The sequence below is a fragment of the Pteropus alecto genome, unplaced genomic scaffold, assembly GCF_000325575.1.
Source record: "Pteropus alecto unplaced genomic scaffold, ASM32557v1 scaffold414, whole genome shotgun sequence".
NCBI classification, from domain to species: domain Eukaryota; kingdom Metazoa; phylum Chordata; class Mammalia; order Chiroptera; family Pteropodidae; genus Pteropus; species Pteropus alecto.
Window position 1 is genome coordinate 1342979 of NW_006435781.1, and position 16767 is coordinate 1359745.

General features: G+C 33.9%; 1 protein-coding gene across 1 annotated transcript in view; it reads left to right on the plus strand.

Moving 5' to 3' along the window:
• The window catches only part of DMD (dystrophin), a 1580480-nt gene that overhangs the window by 907221 nt on the left and 656492 nt on the right, over positions 1-16767 (plus strand). Inside the window, exon 48 of the mRNA XM_006911463.3 lies at positions 14174-14275. Coding sequence (XP_006911525.1) covers positions 14174-14275 — 102 coding nt within the window. The remainder of the gene's footprint in view (positions 1-14173; positions 14276-16767) is intronic.

Below are 16767 nucleotides of genomic sequence, written 5' to 3' on the forward strand. Positions count from 1 at the left end.
CACCCATGGTGGTTTGCCATTTGATTTGCCAGTTTTATTAGTGTCCTGGGATGTAATTTATCTAGATCAAGAGAGTTAATTCTGAGCAGCTGGGGACTGCCTAATCTTTTTACCCATTTTGGCATCAGTTCTCTCTCATTGCTATTTGTTTTATTTTTTTTGCAATCAGAATATCATTCCTCTTGACATACAAGAAACAAATCCAATAGGAATTAAAGAGTTCCCACTTTTATTTTTCATTCACCAATATTACATCATCTTCAAAAGCAGACCTTTCCTTTCCTTGATCATTCTATTGCTCCAAATAGATTAAAAAGCCGTTTTGTCACCCTCAATTTTTTTATACTTTCTTGAAATCATGCTTTGACTGTACTGCAGTTTTCATTTTTACTTAGAGATCTGCCAAGATCTCTAAGTAAAAAGCAAGTTTATATAATAATACTTTGGAGTACATTATATGAGAACATCAGAAGCAATTTTATCATTATTTTTAAATTTTTCTCAAGAAGAAAGCTCTGCCCTGAATACGGATGCCATCTTTTTCTGAGTACGTGTGTAGAAGAAAGATGGGAACACTTCCAATATTTTTCAAACAACCTCTGTTTAAGTGACTGAATGGACCACTTAGTTTACCCAACTATATTGCTCATGGGGCGACTTTGATTGGCAAACAGAATACAGGGTAGAACAATGGAAGTTAAATGAGGAAGGTTTTGAACTTGCAGTTTACCACCCTTGGTGGCATAGGTGTTGACAAAAAAAATACCAGGCTGGGATATCAAATATATTCAGTAATACTGCGCACTTGCATTTTGGAATACTCAAAACAGTGCCATTTTTCTAATCTTAACTTCAAAAAAGATACGAATATCTTTCTTATTTGTCTGTCTCAGAAAATCGTGCCCATGAAGATATTTATTTTATTGAAAGATAAATGTTAAATCCATAAGTATGAAAATGAATTAAAATTCTGAGTTTAACACTTACACATTCGCAATTCTAGTATATACTATCTAGAGCCATGCTTCTCAATCTTTAATATGAGTAAAATAAGCTGAGGATCTTGTTAAAATTCAGTTCTCTGGTGATACTGATGGTCTGAGAACTATACTTTGAGAAACACTGTCATGAATTCTTAAGTAGGCAAATAGTCATAAATATAAATATGCAAGAGGAATTGTATAGACATGTCTTGGGGTCAAATACTGATTCACACAAATGCAACTTCTTTATTCCTCACTGATCATAAACTTCCCCATGTTGGGTGGCGAGACCAAAAAAAAAACTTACTCTAAAACAATTTTACCAGTCTCTTTATATGAGTTGGTATCTCTTGGATAAATGGTCACTCTTTCAGATTTCTTTGCTCTCTTCCTGCTCTTCTCTAGGATGACATCTGGATTGACAGGGGAGGGAAAATTATATGGCATACATGACTTAAGGTCCCCATTCAGGTCTCTATACTCTTCTTGAAACTCTGGTCTCTTCAGCAGTACCCCTTGTCTACCTAACGAGTGTCTACCCTACTGACTTTGTGGCTGTGAACTTGTATTTTCATCAGGAAACGTATCACTAAACTAACTACATTGGTTGCTAAAAGAATCCTTAAATCTCTGCATTACTACTGAAGAACAGTTAAAATTCTAAATACATAATTATGATACCTTTAAAAGTAAGTATGACTACCATTATGGATAAGGATGACTACCAAAAATTTATAGTAACATAAAGCCCCTCAATACTTTTGGAAGGGGTAGGGGTATGGATTTGGCATTACAGATAAAACATTGTGGGAGAAACAAAAGCAAGAGAAGCTATGGCCATAATCTTTATGATTTTATTTTAAAAGGAGATGAGAAGACAAATACATAGAAAAAATTATTTAACACTAAAAAAACACTTTAGGGGATACTTATTTTAAGTAAAGCTATTTTACTGTTTAACTTCCATCTCATAAACTTATATTCATTTAAACTTCTGTTTATATTTGAGAGTTAAAAAATGTACCAAAATGATTGGTGGAAATAATTTAAAGATGAATATCTCTAATGAAACTCTATAGTGTTATAAAGATAAAGTTTTAAGAACTACTTGTAATATTTAAATTCAGAATAAACCTAGATTTTATTAGTGGGAAACATATCACAAGTCACACAATTCTTCCCAGAGAAGACATAACCAAACTTTGTGCACTAAATTTGCTTAAAAATGCCATAGCAATATTTCCTCTTAAATATACAGTTTTGTATCCTGAGATTTTACTTATTATATTAATTTCTTTGTCATTGAAAATAAGTATATTATAAATCTAATTAACAAATACAATTCTATGTTGTATAATATAAGTACTCCTATTATCTAATAGACAAAATTAGCTGATGTTATTACTTTAATCCATTGTACTCAACTTAATAATTACCTTTGTGTTCCAAATACTTCCAAATTGCCACATATCTGCTGTTCTCCTTGTCGCATCTTTCTCTCATTCTTTCTGGCTCTCCTTTGAGCAATAGCATTAGTGTGACTAAACTCATTCATTCACATATTGGAAAATATGTATACATAATATATGAAATTATACATATTGTGGAGGATATCAAATACTTCAATATATTTCTGATATATATTTTGAAAAAGAAACACCTTAGTTGTAAATTTAACTACTTATCACCCATCGTAAATGCATTTAATTTGCTCTATTTCTAAAACAACATATATTAAAAACTTAGAGTTTGCATGCCCAGTATTTCTGAAGCCATAGCTTCCAACTTCTGATTACTTGGTTGCCACTTTTAGACATAATGAATATTCAGTAATTACTGATCATAAGAAGGCACTAAGTATATAGTTAATAAAAACAGCCATAATATTTAACTTGGACTATTTTAATAATAGTTTTAATTTTAAGGTTTAAAAAGCTCAAAATGCTTTTATAATAACATTATATAACATGGAAGTCATTAAAATGAGATTGATTTTTTAAAATTAATTCTATTAAGCATTCAAAAGGCAAAATATGAAAGAACTGACAAGAATGTGTAGGATATAACTAAAAATTGACCCATGAAATTATAAAACCATGTGTGCATACTTTTAATGTTTAAGATTTTTAAAAGAACTTTTGTGAATAACATGTAGAGAAAATATAGATAGACAACTTTGTCTTAAATTATTTGATGAAATAGGAGATAAGAAGCACAATATTAATAATTCATTATAATATTTATTACAGTATATCTTCTAGTATTAGCATGGTAATAAGTATTAGTGATTTACATAAGTGGAGAGATAACACAAATACAAAATTATGCACACATACTCCTGTGCTTCACTTCAAACTACACAGATGTTATCTGAGACATTATACTGTATATTCCATTATATCTGCAGTCAGAGGATAGAGACAGTATTCTTTTATTATTTTTAATTCTTCAATGAGTCAGTTATGAATAGAAGCACTAACATTGCTTATATTTAATTTGGATAGAATTTTGGACCTACAATATAAGAACAATAATTTAAAGTGGCTTTAGAGAAATTATCTGTTAAAAGTATTTCTGATTTAAATAGGAATAAAAGAATCAATAGGGTTGAGATTAAGAGTGAAGGAACATTAAGTTGTTTCCAGATTTTTACTAATGTTAACAATGCTGAAAGAACATTTTTTTATAGATCTTCTCATAAATCCATTTGATAATAACTAGAAGGAGAATTGCTGACTCATTAGAGTAGTCACATCTTTATTATATATTGTAAATTACATTCCACTAGCAACAAGAAATGGCATGGATTTGTTATTTTAATTTGCATGTCCCTGGTTGAACGGATTTTCATTTTCATTGATCATTCAGATTTTTTTCTTCTATGAGTTGCCTCTTCGGATAATTTGCCCAATTTCTATTGGATTATTTGCTTTTTTTATATAAATTAATATGAATTCTCTGTATATTCTGGATTTTAGAAGTTATATGCACCTAAAATAGAGGTCTATAATTCCTTATCCAAAACCTTTTTATTGACTTTACAGAAGACCAATGAAAATGTTCACTTAGCTGCAATGGTAAAAATTATAGAGTTACAAGAGTATAAAAATTAAATACGACAGGCTAGATGAAGACCTGAGACCCAAGATGAAGACTGACATGTTATGTGAACCAAAGAAAGAGCTATATTTCATCATACATTCTTTTCCCTTGATTTCAGAAACCCTCATGTTCACTTTGTATTCAATAGGTGTTTAAGGAAAAGCTATTCAAAAGAGAAACCTTGGATGTTTTTGTTTTTAACTCAAGTTTAATTTGGTATCCATTTGATTGCTTGAGTTTACAAGTTATGGAAGAATTTAGAAAGTGTTGTTTAGATAATGACTATAATTTTGGTACAGCATTTAATAGTAAAAAAGCAAAGCATCTTTAAATTTATTTGGAGTGTGTCAATCATGAAGTCAGAAATGAATTGCTCTTTGCTTTTAATGAAAATTACTCTACTTGCTGTTTTATATTTACAAGAGAAACTTCTAGTGTTTAGTAATACTCACATTGTTAAATAAATACTCTCTATCAAGACTTTAAGTACTACTTCCAGTTACCTAATGACTTAGTTCTGTATATCTGTTTAAAATTATGCAAATATTACTGGCCAAAGTGAATGAGCACAGCTAGAAAAAGATTATTCAGTGACATGGTGAAATTACTTTCTGTTATCTATGCATCTCTATTTTATAGAATCCACAGTTTCTCTTAATCCCTTTGGGATATATAAAGCAGTGTTTTTAGGAATAATTCAGCCAGAAACTAAAACATACCATTATGGTTAGAGTTCATGAGAACCACATTCAAATGTGGTTTTAGAGTCATACTGTGCATTGTAGTGCATTTGAAAAAAAAAAAAACATATAGACAGATGGCATCGCAAACAATGTTCCATACAAGAAAAAGAAGAGAAAAGTATTTATATTAAATTATACTGTTTTTTGTACACTGCTCAGGTAGATCATGAGAAGACAGACATTTTTCATTCATTCGTCCATATATTCAATAATTCAGTGGTTCTCAACCAGGAGTAATTTTATTCTCCAGGCAAATTTGTCAATGTCTGAAGATATTTTTGGTTGTCACAACTGAGGGAGGAAGAAGTGCAACTGGCATCTCGTGGATAATGACCAGGGATGCTGCAAAATATCCTACAACACACAGAACAGCCTCCTACAAAAAGAATTATCCAAACCAAAATGTCAATAGTGCTGAGGTTGTAAAACCCTAATTTAAAATAAAATTACATGTTAATTAAAACTACTTTGTTCTGGTTCTAAACCCTGTGATTCATCAAATAAAACTTAATTATATATTTGTGTTATTTGTAAACAAATCCATAGAACCTATAATGTAATAATTAAGTAAGCACGATCTGCATTGTACAGACCAGTGTTCAAATCTCACATCTACCATTTGTTAGCTTGTGTCTGAGGCAAGTTCCCTAACCTCTCATAACTCTAGTTTTTTTCTTTAATCTGAAAAATGATGATAATGTTTGCTTAAAGGCTGTGCAGTAGAGATTGAGATTAATAATTAAGATTTACATTAAATACATAGCAGGATATTTATACTTAGTAAGTTCTCAATAGATGGTAGCAGTTAGTATTATCTTTGCATATACTAAATTATTAGATCCCAACCTGCTATGAATATCCTGGTCACATACCATATTTCACCATTTCTAAGATACCATTAATTAGAATATATATCATTATTTTATCTGTCACTAAGAAAAAAATGCTGCCAATTAGACCCTGACACACCATCATTTATAAAATGTGTCCCACTTTTAAAGCAGTTAATCTGTGGAAATACATTGTAGGCCTTTTATTACTATTACTATTGTAAAGCCCATCTGAGACTCTTCTTAGGTGAAAGTGAGCAAGATTACCAGTATTCACATTCAGTGTCAAATTCCCTTAGAAGAATTCAGGAATAGAAACATAGCTTCCCGGGAAGGAAGCATCAAGCGTCTCCCGTCAGTGGGATTCAAAGGCACAGCAGTCTGTGCAGCAATCACAGGGCTATCCGAGAGCCATTCTCTGCAGCAACTACACACTCCCAGATGACAGCTCAGGTACAAAGGAAAGAGACTCACATAGAAGTGCTGGGTCAACCCTGGCCTGGAAGCCTCATGTACCACCGGAGCCAATGTCTTATAACATAGAGTTTTTAAGATCCGTGAAAATTACATGCTCGGTTGTAAGAGTTACTATACTCGAAGGATCCCCAAAATTATGGCTTTCCATTAGACATTTGTAGTTTATCCACAAAACTTCTAAACCAGGTATAATTTACCAATCAGATTTTTTTTTTATCAGAAGCAATGTTGCCTACTAACATATTTGACATTCCAACTTTATCATATTTTCAAGGAGAATACAGCCAGAAGATTCTTCAAAGGTCAGATTCTCATAAAAGGTGCAAAATATGTTGTTAACCCTTTATCCACAATATCCATCATTTTTATTCATTTTATAATTAAAGATAATAAAACTCAGAGAATTTAAGAGACTTGTCCCAAGCCATGAATTAATAAACCTAGAACCCAGATATTCTTATCCCTAATCTGATTACTTCCAGCACTGTAATACACTAAAGCAGGAGTTAGCAAACTATAGTCCAAAGGCCAAATTCTGTCCACTACCTCTTTTTGTAAATAAGATATTATTGGGCACGCTCATTTGTTTATTGCCTGTGGTTGCTTGCATGCTACGATGGCAGAATTCAGGTATAACAGGAACCATATGGCCCACAAAGCCTAAAATATTCACTGTCTGGCCCATTATAGAAAATGTTTATTGAGTCCTGTTCTAAAGTATAATTATTGTTTGACTATCTCTATGATCTATATAAGCAGATAAAAGGCAAAATAGTTTTATTATGTTTTTATCTGTAAAATATAACTACCAATGTAATTTCTCTGAACCTGAAAGTTTTTAGAGTCACTAATCCCAAACCTAACCATTTCTCTAGGTCAGTGATTGATTAGCTTTTCTTGTAAAGGACTAGAGAGCGAAGGCTTTAGACTATATTTTAGGATTTATGAGCCGTATGATTTCTTTTGCAAATAAGCAAGTCATGCCAGAATTGGAGCTTAGATAGCCAGGCTCAAGAGCCCACATTCTTCACCACTAAGGACTTAGGAATGTAGTAAAAGCACCAATTTCAATAAATGACTCTGCTTAAAGCACTGTCATATGTTGCTATTAAACTAGATGGGAGATTTAGTCCTCATTTAAGAACTGTATATAAAAAGATTTTCAGGGTAAGTGCATCAGGTTACTACAAACATGTACTTCCCTCCAAGCGATATAGATTTAACCTAACCCCCTTGGGAATCTGCTCTTTCTACTATCTGCGGTCTTTTAAAAAATAAGTTGGCTCACATCTCTTCTCTACTGAAAATTCTTCTACGGTTCTTAATATCACTCAAATAACAGCCAAAGTCCTCACACAGCTGCTCTACCCTCCCCAAGCCCTATGGCTTGCTTCCAGCTACCCTCCCCTTACTCACTAGGCTCCGCTCACCCCAGCTTTCTTATTTTTTTAATTGAATTAGTAAGACACACTTCTGCCCCAGGGCCCTTGCACTTGCTGTTTTCTCTGAATGGATTGTTCTTCTCTGAGATAGCTGCTTGATTTATTCCCTCACTTTCTTCTAATCTTTATTCAAATACCACCTCCTGTCTTCCCAAACCCCGCACGAATGTCTCCTATCCCCACCTGATGCTTTATATTTTTTTTCTTTAGCACTTTTAACCCTCTGATGTAACATAATTTCTATTTTACTGCCCATTGTCTCCATTAGAGTGTAAGTGTCACACGAACAGAAAAAGTTTGTCTATTTTATTCCGTTATATACATCTAACACATAAACAGTGTTTAGAACAGAAGAGGTGCTTTTATATTCAGTAAGTATTTACTGAATGAATGAATACGTTGTTTTTTTTTTTTTTCAGTAACATTTTATTTGCCAAAAGAATTCTGCTACCCAAAAGACTGAAACCCCTTCATTATAAGTGGAGGGCCTCTAAGAGTGGCTTCTGGGTGTCAATTTTATTTCTTGATGGTCACACCTATGTCCACCCTTTTACTGGCCTTGAACATTTTAAGTATGTACCTTGGTAGATTATATCTTCTCAGTTATATCTCGATTATATCTTGCCCTTGAATAGCTCAGAATGGAAAGAGAGAACCTGTCATTCTTTGTCAGTCAGCTTGGCACGTACTTAGCAGCATGCAGTTACAGTGAAGGAGAGCTGCATTGCCGTAGTCTAGCAAACCTAATTGTAGATAAATAAAAGAACAGTCACCCAGCATGAGGGGAAAGAGAAAGAAACTCAAGTGCACAATGTTGTGTTTTTCCATTCATCAGCCTTCATTTGTCAGAGTCTGCCTGACAATCTAGGCCAGAGAACACAATATTGATTCCATTTCATTTTTCGTTTCTTGCTACCCTTTTTAGCAAACAGTTTGTATGTGGAATGAGAGATGGTGCAGTCAATAGATGTGACTGGGGCACATTTATTTTAAAGGACTACTTTGTTTTTGTCATTCCAAAAAGCCATATATTTTTGGTTTGTTTGATTATTTGTTTCAGTATAATGTTGTAATTGTCAGCTCCTGCTGCAGTAACAAACAATCCTCAAATCCTAGTGATTTATAAAATAAACATATTATTCACTCACATGTCTACAGATTAGCTGAAGCTTTCTTTATACTACAGGTCAAGTTCAGGTTTTCTCATTCTAGGCTATGGATCTGCTCCAAATGTCTCCTCATTCCAGAACTCAGGCTCAAAGTGTAGTTCCTATATGGTACATTATTTATTATTCACTCATGGTGGAAGACAGAAACTACAGGTACTAGCAAATCTTGAATTACTTTTAAAGACCCAGCTCAGAGCTGTCATATAGTTACTTCTGCCCATAGTCCATTGATCAAAGTAAGGCATTGGTCAAGCCCAAAGTCAATGGTGAGGAAAGTGTATTCACTCACAGGGCAGCCATATTTACAGAATCAAAGAATAATAACTAATAAATGGGTCACAGTATTCACAAATACCTTAGAATTTAATTGATTCCAAAATGCTAGGTGTTTTTACGTTTCAACATCTCTGAAATTGAGATATATCCCACATTGGTGTCTACAAATTCAAACTGCTTTTTTAAAAAAACTTTCTTAGCAGTTCATAAAATAATACTATTCCTTACAATCCATGATATCATAGATTTGATAGAAAAAAAAAAGTATCAATCGTGATAGCTGACAAAATAGCCAAATGGGAGGAAATACTCTTTATAAATCAGGAAAGTAAGTTAATAGGCACATATGTTTGCTAAGGAAAAAGTTGTCATATTTATCTTGAATTTCTTTGTTTTTAGTAGCAGTATACATATCTTATTCAGAGATGAATGGAAAACGATGCATTAAGGGTAAATCTTGTATCTCTCTGTTCGTATATTCATATATATCCATTTTTAAAACATTGATTTGTCATTGTGTGGTGCTCCTATGAGAATCTAATGCCTGATGATCTGAGGTGGAGCAGAGGTAGTGATGCTAGCACTGGGGAGCAGCTGCAAATACAGATGAAGCTTCTTTCGCTCTCCCGCAACTCACCTCCTGATGTGTGGCCCAGTTTCTAAAAGGCCATAGACTGGTGCCGGTCCATAGCCTGGGGGTTAGGACTCATGGTGTGAAAGATTCCTTTTTCCTCTGGTTCCTCTTCTACTTCTGTACCATTTCTTACCATTCCCCTACATGGGATCTCCATGCTGCCTCTGGTTTCTGTCTTTCATACTCCAGACTCACTCTTGCAAAACTTTCTATCATCTATCCTTTTGTCAACCAGGTACATGAGCTGCTTCTGTTCCAAGCCTTCATTCAAGCCTTTCTTCTCCATGAGGCTTGTCCCTATCCTCTTGTTGTCTCTCAAACATTGAACTGATCAGTTCTTTCTATGTGCCCCATTGTACACTGTGCTTTGCTGGACATTATACCTGTTTTACTCTAAGTTTAACATGAGAGTGTTTATATCCTTCACAAGGGACTACTTTATGCCTCAGTATTTGCAGTTGCTAAACAAGACTTTGAAATAGAGTAAATATTCAATAAATGTTTATCAAATGAATGAATGAACAAATGTTGAAACATACATGAAAAGGCTGTTTATTTCCTCCTTATATTGTGATATATATGTACACATATATATATATACACAGATATATGCACACACACATATATACATATATATTCGCATTTTCTAAGGTTAGCAATAAGTAAAATGGCAGAAATGTAAATTTAAAATCAGAAAGGAAAACAAAGCAAAATGTATCTCCATTATACTATCCTTAGGAGCATCAAATTTCTAATGAAAAAAAAAAAAACATATGCACAACCTCAGCCTAATATTGAATTAGAAATATATTCAATGAATCAATTCTTAGAAAATGCAAGTACATATTAATTTACATATGAATTGCTACTTTCACCCTCAAAGATGTTTATTCTGTTTTTATCACTATTACTTCATTGCTTGTCAGACCAGCAACTCCCCAATATTAGTAATGCTATTTAATAAAAAATAAATAAGACTGGAGATGCTTAGAGAGTTACTTCATTTCAAAAACCTATCTGGGTTGGATTTAAAAATACACTGTGTTATTCTTTTAGTGAGTATTAATGAAACCTTACTCCCTATTACCTAATTAATACAAAATTATTTTCTTAAAATTATGCATGAGATTGTAGTGAACTGTCAATACTATGATGAAAATAAAACTAGTCACATTATAAAGGTCTTAACCGCTGATGTACAATCTTACATCTCAGAGTACATATTAAGAATAAGACAGGGAAAAAAACCTAAATTGAAATGTTCTATTATTAGAAGTAAGATTTTTTGTTTGAAATTCCATGAAGACTTTCTTGTCTGAATATTCTTTGAAGTTGAACACTTTCTACATACAAAAACTGGCCACTGTAATTAGCTCTGTTTCCATTTTAGTAGTGACCTCCTTCACCTTATCTTAAATCATATAAAGATGTAAGGCCATTTATGAGAGAAAAAGGGTTACTCAGACCAATTCTCTGACCTGGATATCATCAGTCTGGCAATCATAAACCCATAAAAAGACACCCTTGGAGCATTTTAAAGGCTATGTAAGAATTTATTTCCTTTTCTGTGGAAAGAGACAGGATTTTCTCTCAATTACACTCTGGAAGGACATTATAGAATATATTGGAGTTAAAGAGGAGAAAAAATTAACATGATATTGAGAAATTTGCCAGTTTTAGTACGTGCACAAATATGTAGTATACAGCAGAGTAAGGGATGAAGTAGAGGTTTAGAGGCACGCACTTTCTGGTTATAATCTCAACTCTACCATTTATTTGCAAGCTATGTTGTCTCGGACAAACTGACCAAATATCCCTCAGTTTCAGCATCTGTAAAATCAGATAATACTCTTTCCGTAGGAGTGTGTAAGGGAAAAAGTTGTATGAAACATGCGGTGTTTGACACATAATAAACTTTTAGAACTCTAGTTTGTTAATATTACTATAGTAGTTAATATAATTATAGCAATTTGTTAGTATTTTCAGCATCGTTAAGGATTTCAGCAGCATTTTCTTAACTTTGCACAGTCATTCTGTTTGGCTGGGTTTTGTTGTTGTTTGTTTTGCTTTGTTTTTCAATTTTTCCATGTAAAGTTTTAATTTAAAAATTTAAAAATTTATTTTATTCATGCTTCCATTTTTTCAGGATGATTATTAGTTTCTTATAGGGTATTTATTCACACTAAGCAAAAATATACTAGAGAATATTTAATTGAATTTAATTGGCTATACTACAGTTCATCCATCAAGCAATAATATTTGACCCTGAATAACTAACTGACCTATCTTTTTAACTGATAAATTCATACTGCAAATATAGTGAGGTAAATTATAGAAATTTACCTTCAAAATGGTCTTTCTATAGTCATTTTTCAAAGATGTATGTAATTAGAGGTCTAGTTCTCCAAAAAAGTGCCAAGGAGAAGTAACCACAAAGAATTTAGAGATGATCTTGACTTCTCTCACCCAAAGCTCTATTTCTGTAGAACCAAATGTAAATCCCATCCAGGTACTTAAACTCTGTTATTTCATTGAAGAATGAAGAAATGACAGTCATGGTGATAGAAGGACATGCTAATAGGAAACATTTATATAAAGGGAAATGATGTGACTTTGCAATGCTCATTCATCAGAGGACTAAATCTAGGGCTAATTTGGTGGCCTGAAGGAATATTTCACTTCCTACAAATGTAAAACACAGACATTTCACATGGCTTGCCACCTTTTCCTCAGTCCATCTAGCAAGCGCCTGCTTAGAATTCAAAGCTCTAAGTGAATATCTGGGCTTCCTTAATGTCAGCCTTCTCGTTGTTTCTGTTCATTTGCCAATGAAAATTTCCTGAATTAAGATTTGTATGTTCATTTCCTAAAGGAATTCCTTGTGATATCAAATGCGATCTCCTAACCCTGTCTATTTGCCAGTGCCTCCTGAATTACCACCATTCTTTCCAATCTTTGCAATTATTTATCTGCAATTGAAGACTGGGGCAGGGAGACAAAGCTGTTAGTGTTAATTATTTGGCTGCATACGTGAAACATTGGTAAAATTATTAACTATTTGTGGTCATTTTTCTGAAGGTATAGAATTTACACTGAGTGCTCTTATAAATAATTTTAAAGGAAGGAATGCCCAACCTTTACAAAGTACACTCAGAATTTGACCCTGTTAAAATTTTACAACAGTTTTTAAATCACTTTTAGAGTTTTTTATCCTAGCAAATGAATTAACACTTATAATTTTAGATTTGCTTCTTCCATAATTATTGCCCCTAAAGTTGGTGTGTGTCTTGCACACGTACCCTTTAAGGCACAGGGTTAGTCTTAATATTATGGATACTTTGAACCAAAGTGCCTTCCTCCCACTGGTATTTATTGTAATAAGAACTGAAGAAATAACCCCTCTCAAGAGCTTGTGCTGAGCACCCATAAGTTGCAAGACACCCTACTATGCCATTTATGATTATAGTAATAATCATAAATGGGATCAGAGGACTTCCAACTCTGATGGGCTAAGAGAGGACAGGCACAAACACAGTATATAAAGGAAACAGTGTCATGAAGACACATACACGCAGCAGTCCTGGGAGGCTACAGGATAGGAGAGGGAGGAAGAGAGATACAGGTTAATCAGGAGTTGCTATCTGGGGAAGATTGCCCAGGCCCTGACTGACGCCTGACATTGATTAATCAATACTCCATCCTAGTGTTTAACAAGTGTTCTGTCCAAAAAGTCTTCTGTAATATTTAACTTCACTTCCTTCAGCTTCAATTTATGCACATTTCTTTTGTTCTCTCTTCAAGAGATCTAGACAGCAGCCAGTAACAAAGCACTTTATATTCATATATCTGAAAAGGTTTCGAGGGAGTTGTTTTTATTTCTTTTTTCTTTTTTTATTTTTTTTAGTCATACTTCAGTCTTCTCCAACTAAGGAAAAACAAGTTTCTTAAAATGATTTAATCATTTCTCAGGTTTATTTCATCTGACTGCTTAATAATTAATAAGCCTTGATACTGTGCTTTATGTGTTTGTTCTTTGGAAAGAAACTTAATAATTTTGACAGTGATGTGGAAAAAATTATTTGGTTTCTTTTTCAAAACAAATCTTGCATCCAAAGTCCCAAAGAGAATCCTGTTAAATAAGAACTTTGTGAAGCAAACTGAACATTAGGATTACTGAGATTATTGATGCTAACAATTATATTAATCCTATTTATAAATCATACTTTTCATTATTGCATTTTAAGTGTCTGACAAATAGAAAGTTAATGTCTGTGTTTCTGTATAGTAGTATTACAATATAATTTAAGAAGATTGTGGATACATTTTTCAAACTTTAATGTATTTCACAAAGACCTCTACTTCTTTTCTCTGTACTAAAAGCTACTTTTTCATGCCCCTGTGTACCATGCAGGAATTGATCTGCAATACATGTGGAGTCTCCAAGGGTATATAGTTAAATTTAGTAATTTTATTGCTAACTGTGAAGTTAATCTGCACTGTATGTGTTCTTTCCCCAGGAAACTGAAGTAGCAGTTCAAGCTAAACAGCCGGATGTTGAAGAGATTTTGTCTAAAGGGCAGCGTTTGTACAAGGAAAAACCAGCCACTCATCCAGTGAAGGTAATGAAGCAACCACTAGCAATATCCATTACCTCATAATGGGTTATGCTTCCCCTATTGTACATTTGCCATTGACGTGGTCTATTTATAATCAATGAAGTAACCTGTAAAGAAATATCGGTCATACTGTAATAGCAGAGGCAGAACTGCCTTTTTGATCAACGTATCCTATTTATATATTGTGATCTTAAGGCTATTAACAAGTCATTGCATTATAAGACTCATTTCTGTCCTGGTGCACTGCTCTCAATACAAAAAGTAGTCCCACCTTCAAGGTAGATTAAATTCTGTGAGGCTTTATTGCTTTGCTTGCCAGCCTTGATGCTTTTCATATTGTTTGGCTTAATTCAAATCAAGCTACTGCATCATACTGTCTGTCTCCAACAGCTGTAAAAGAATCACAATATGGTCCGTGACCTTTCTTTTCTCTGTTGCTCTTTCTTATGAAAGAGGACTCGGCATGCGGGCTTCAGTACTTTATTGGGTCAAGAATTTTTAGCGAAATGTCATGTAATTGCTTCTCATTTTGCTAAAAAAGCCGGCCTTGGAGAAAGCTTTCTACCTCTTTCCTTTCCTCGTGTGCATTTTGAAGTCTAGGACACATGTATTCACAGGCTATTACATGAGAAATAGAAAGCCAGCTCAGTTTTCAAAAATAGCTAATTAGTGGCTTTCATTTGCAAATGTAAGTCCAGCGATAAATAGACGTTAGATACAGGTTACCTTATTTTGTGTGCCTGACCAAAATTATAATGGCTCCCATTATGAGGAGTGTTCCCATGAGCCTGTAATGGTGGCTGTTTATAGATCAGCCCTGGTTTCTCTAGCTAACGGTGCAGGCTGAGATTCAGAACCTCACCCTCATGTTTAAAACTGCTCTGAAACAGTGAGGGTCAATAATCTCATTATACAGAACTAGTTTGTCTTTGCAAACATTACCATGACTTAGACTCTGTCTCTAAAGTCACCGCTTATGTTTGGCCCAAGCTGCATTTATAGAAATTTGTTTGTTTTCCTTACAGCTTACAAGGGGCTTTGCCTTAGGTAAATTTAAAGTTTTTGCCTAAATGTAACATCCAAACACCAGATGCCTAAACGGGCAGGTTTCTCTGTAGATATAGATAGGCATTTACTCAGGAATACATTACCCCACTCTTAACACATAAAAAATAATGCTAATTTGCATCCAGTTCCAAGCCTGGTATGATAATTTTCATAAAGTCACAACATGTTCAGTATTAGGTAGAGGAGCTAGAGAAGGCCCTGATAGCAGCGAATTTTAGTATTTCCGCTGATGCTCTAAAGAAAGCCGGTCCTCAAGCAGACACCTTTATGTTACGTTATGTTTAAGTTAATAGAACGACTCCCAGGGCAAGCACTAAAACAAATGGACCATTTCTTAGGTCTACTCTCTCTACTCTTGCTTAATCCTTAAGGACTCTATGCAGGGTTTGGTACAGTTGTTGCAGATTACAAATGTGCATTTAAACTGCTTTTTACTTTCGAGCCTTTGTAAAAAACAACAAAAAAGGAAAAGTCTTGTTTGAAAGTCAATGAGAAAATTTTTGTTTTCATTGTATATAAACAATGTGCCGGTTGATACTAATTTATTGCACCTTCACTCATACCCTCAACACCTCGGCCACTTTGAGATCAGAACTGAGATCTGCCATATCTGAGCATAACTAGTTTCTACTGTCACATTAATGATGTGCAAAAGGAATTACCTTTCTGAAAACAAAGAAAGCACAAGGAGGTGTTAACTTTTACTCTCTTTCACATCCCTTAAAGCCACTTTGTAGAATCAGCACTCTTCTTTCCTTCTTTTCCCTTTCCCTCCTTCCCATTTCCTCTCAAGTCAGCTCATTTGGTTCGTGAAGGAGAACTTAAGTAAAAACTCATTCCTGTTCTACCATTTATCCCCTGGGTTAGAGAAGATTAAATATATCAAATCAATAGTGACAAACGGGCAAGATCGATGTGAGAGATTGGGGGTATGGAGAATAGTTAACTCACGTGCAACTTTTGACATAAGCCCTGATCTTGGAAACACCTGAAAATTAGCTGGGGCTTGTGGTAGCCTGAAACATTAGAGGCTCAAAAATGACCTCATAGTTCAGAACATTGAACCTAGCAATACAAGGCTGCAAGCTGTGGGGACTATTTAAATCTCCTTATGCATCAAAAACATCTTTGTAAAGGTTAGGGATGATTTTTCTGAAGGGTGATCCATTGTTCTGATTGTACGTAAGCAAAGCCTCTTTTCAACTTTGATTTCATATATCAAAATTTTTAAATTGTACTATTCCTAATGTCTTTTTGCCTTAACAGTCAGGTTAATAGAAGGGAAAAGGGGTCCAGTAGCTTGCAATTCATTTTCATGAAAGAAGTTTGGTTTTGATTGGGGAGGAGGGGTACATTTGAAAACTATAACAATTATGAAGAACAAAGTCATATTTTTAAAAAAAGAAAATGCAAATTTCTCATGATAT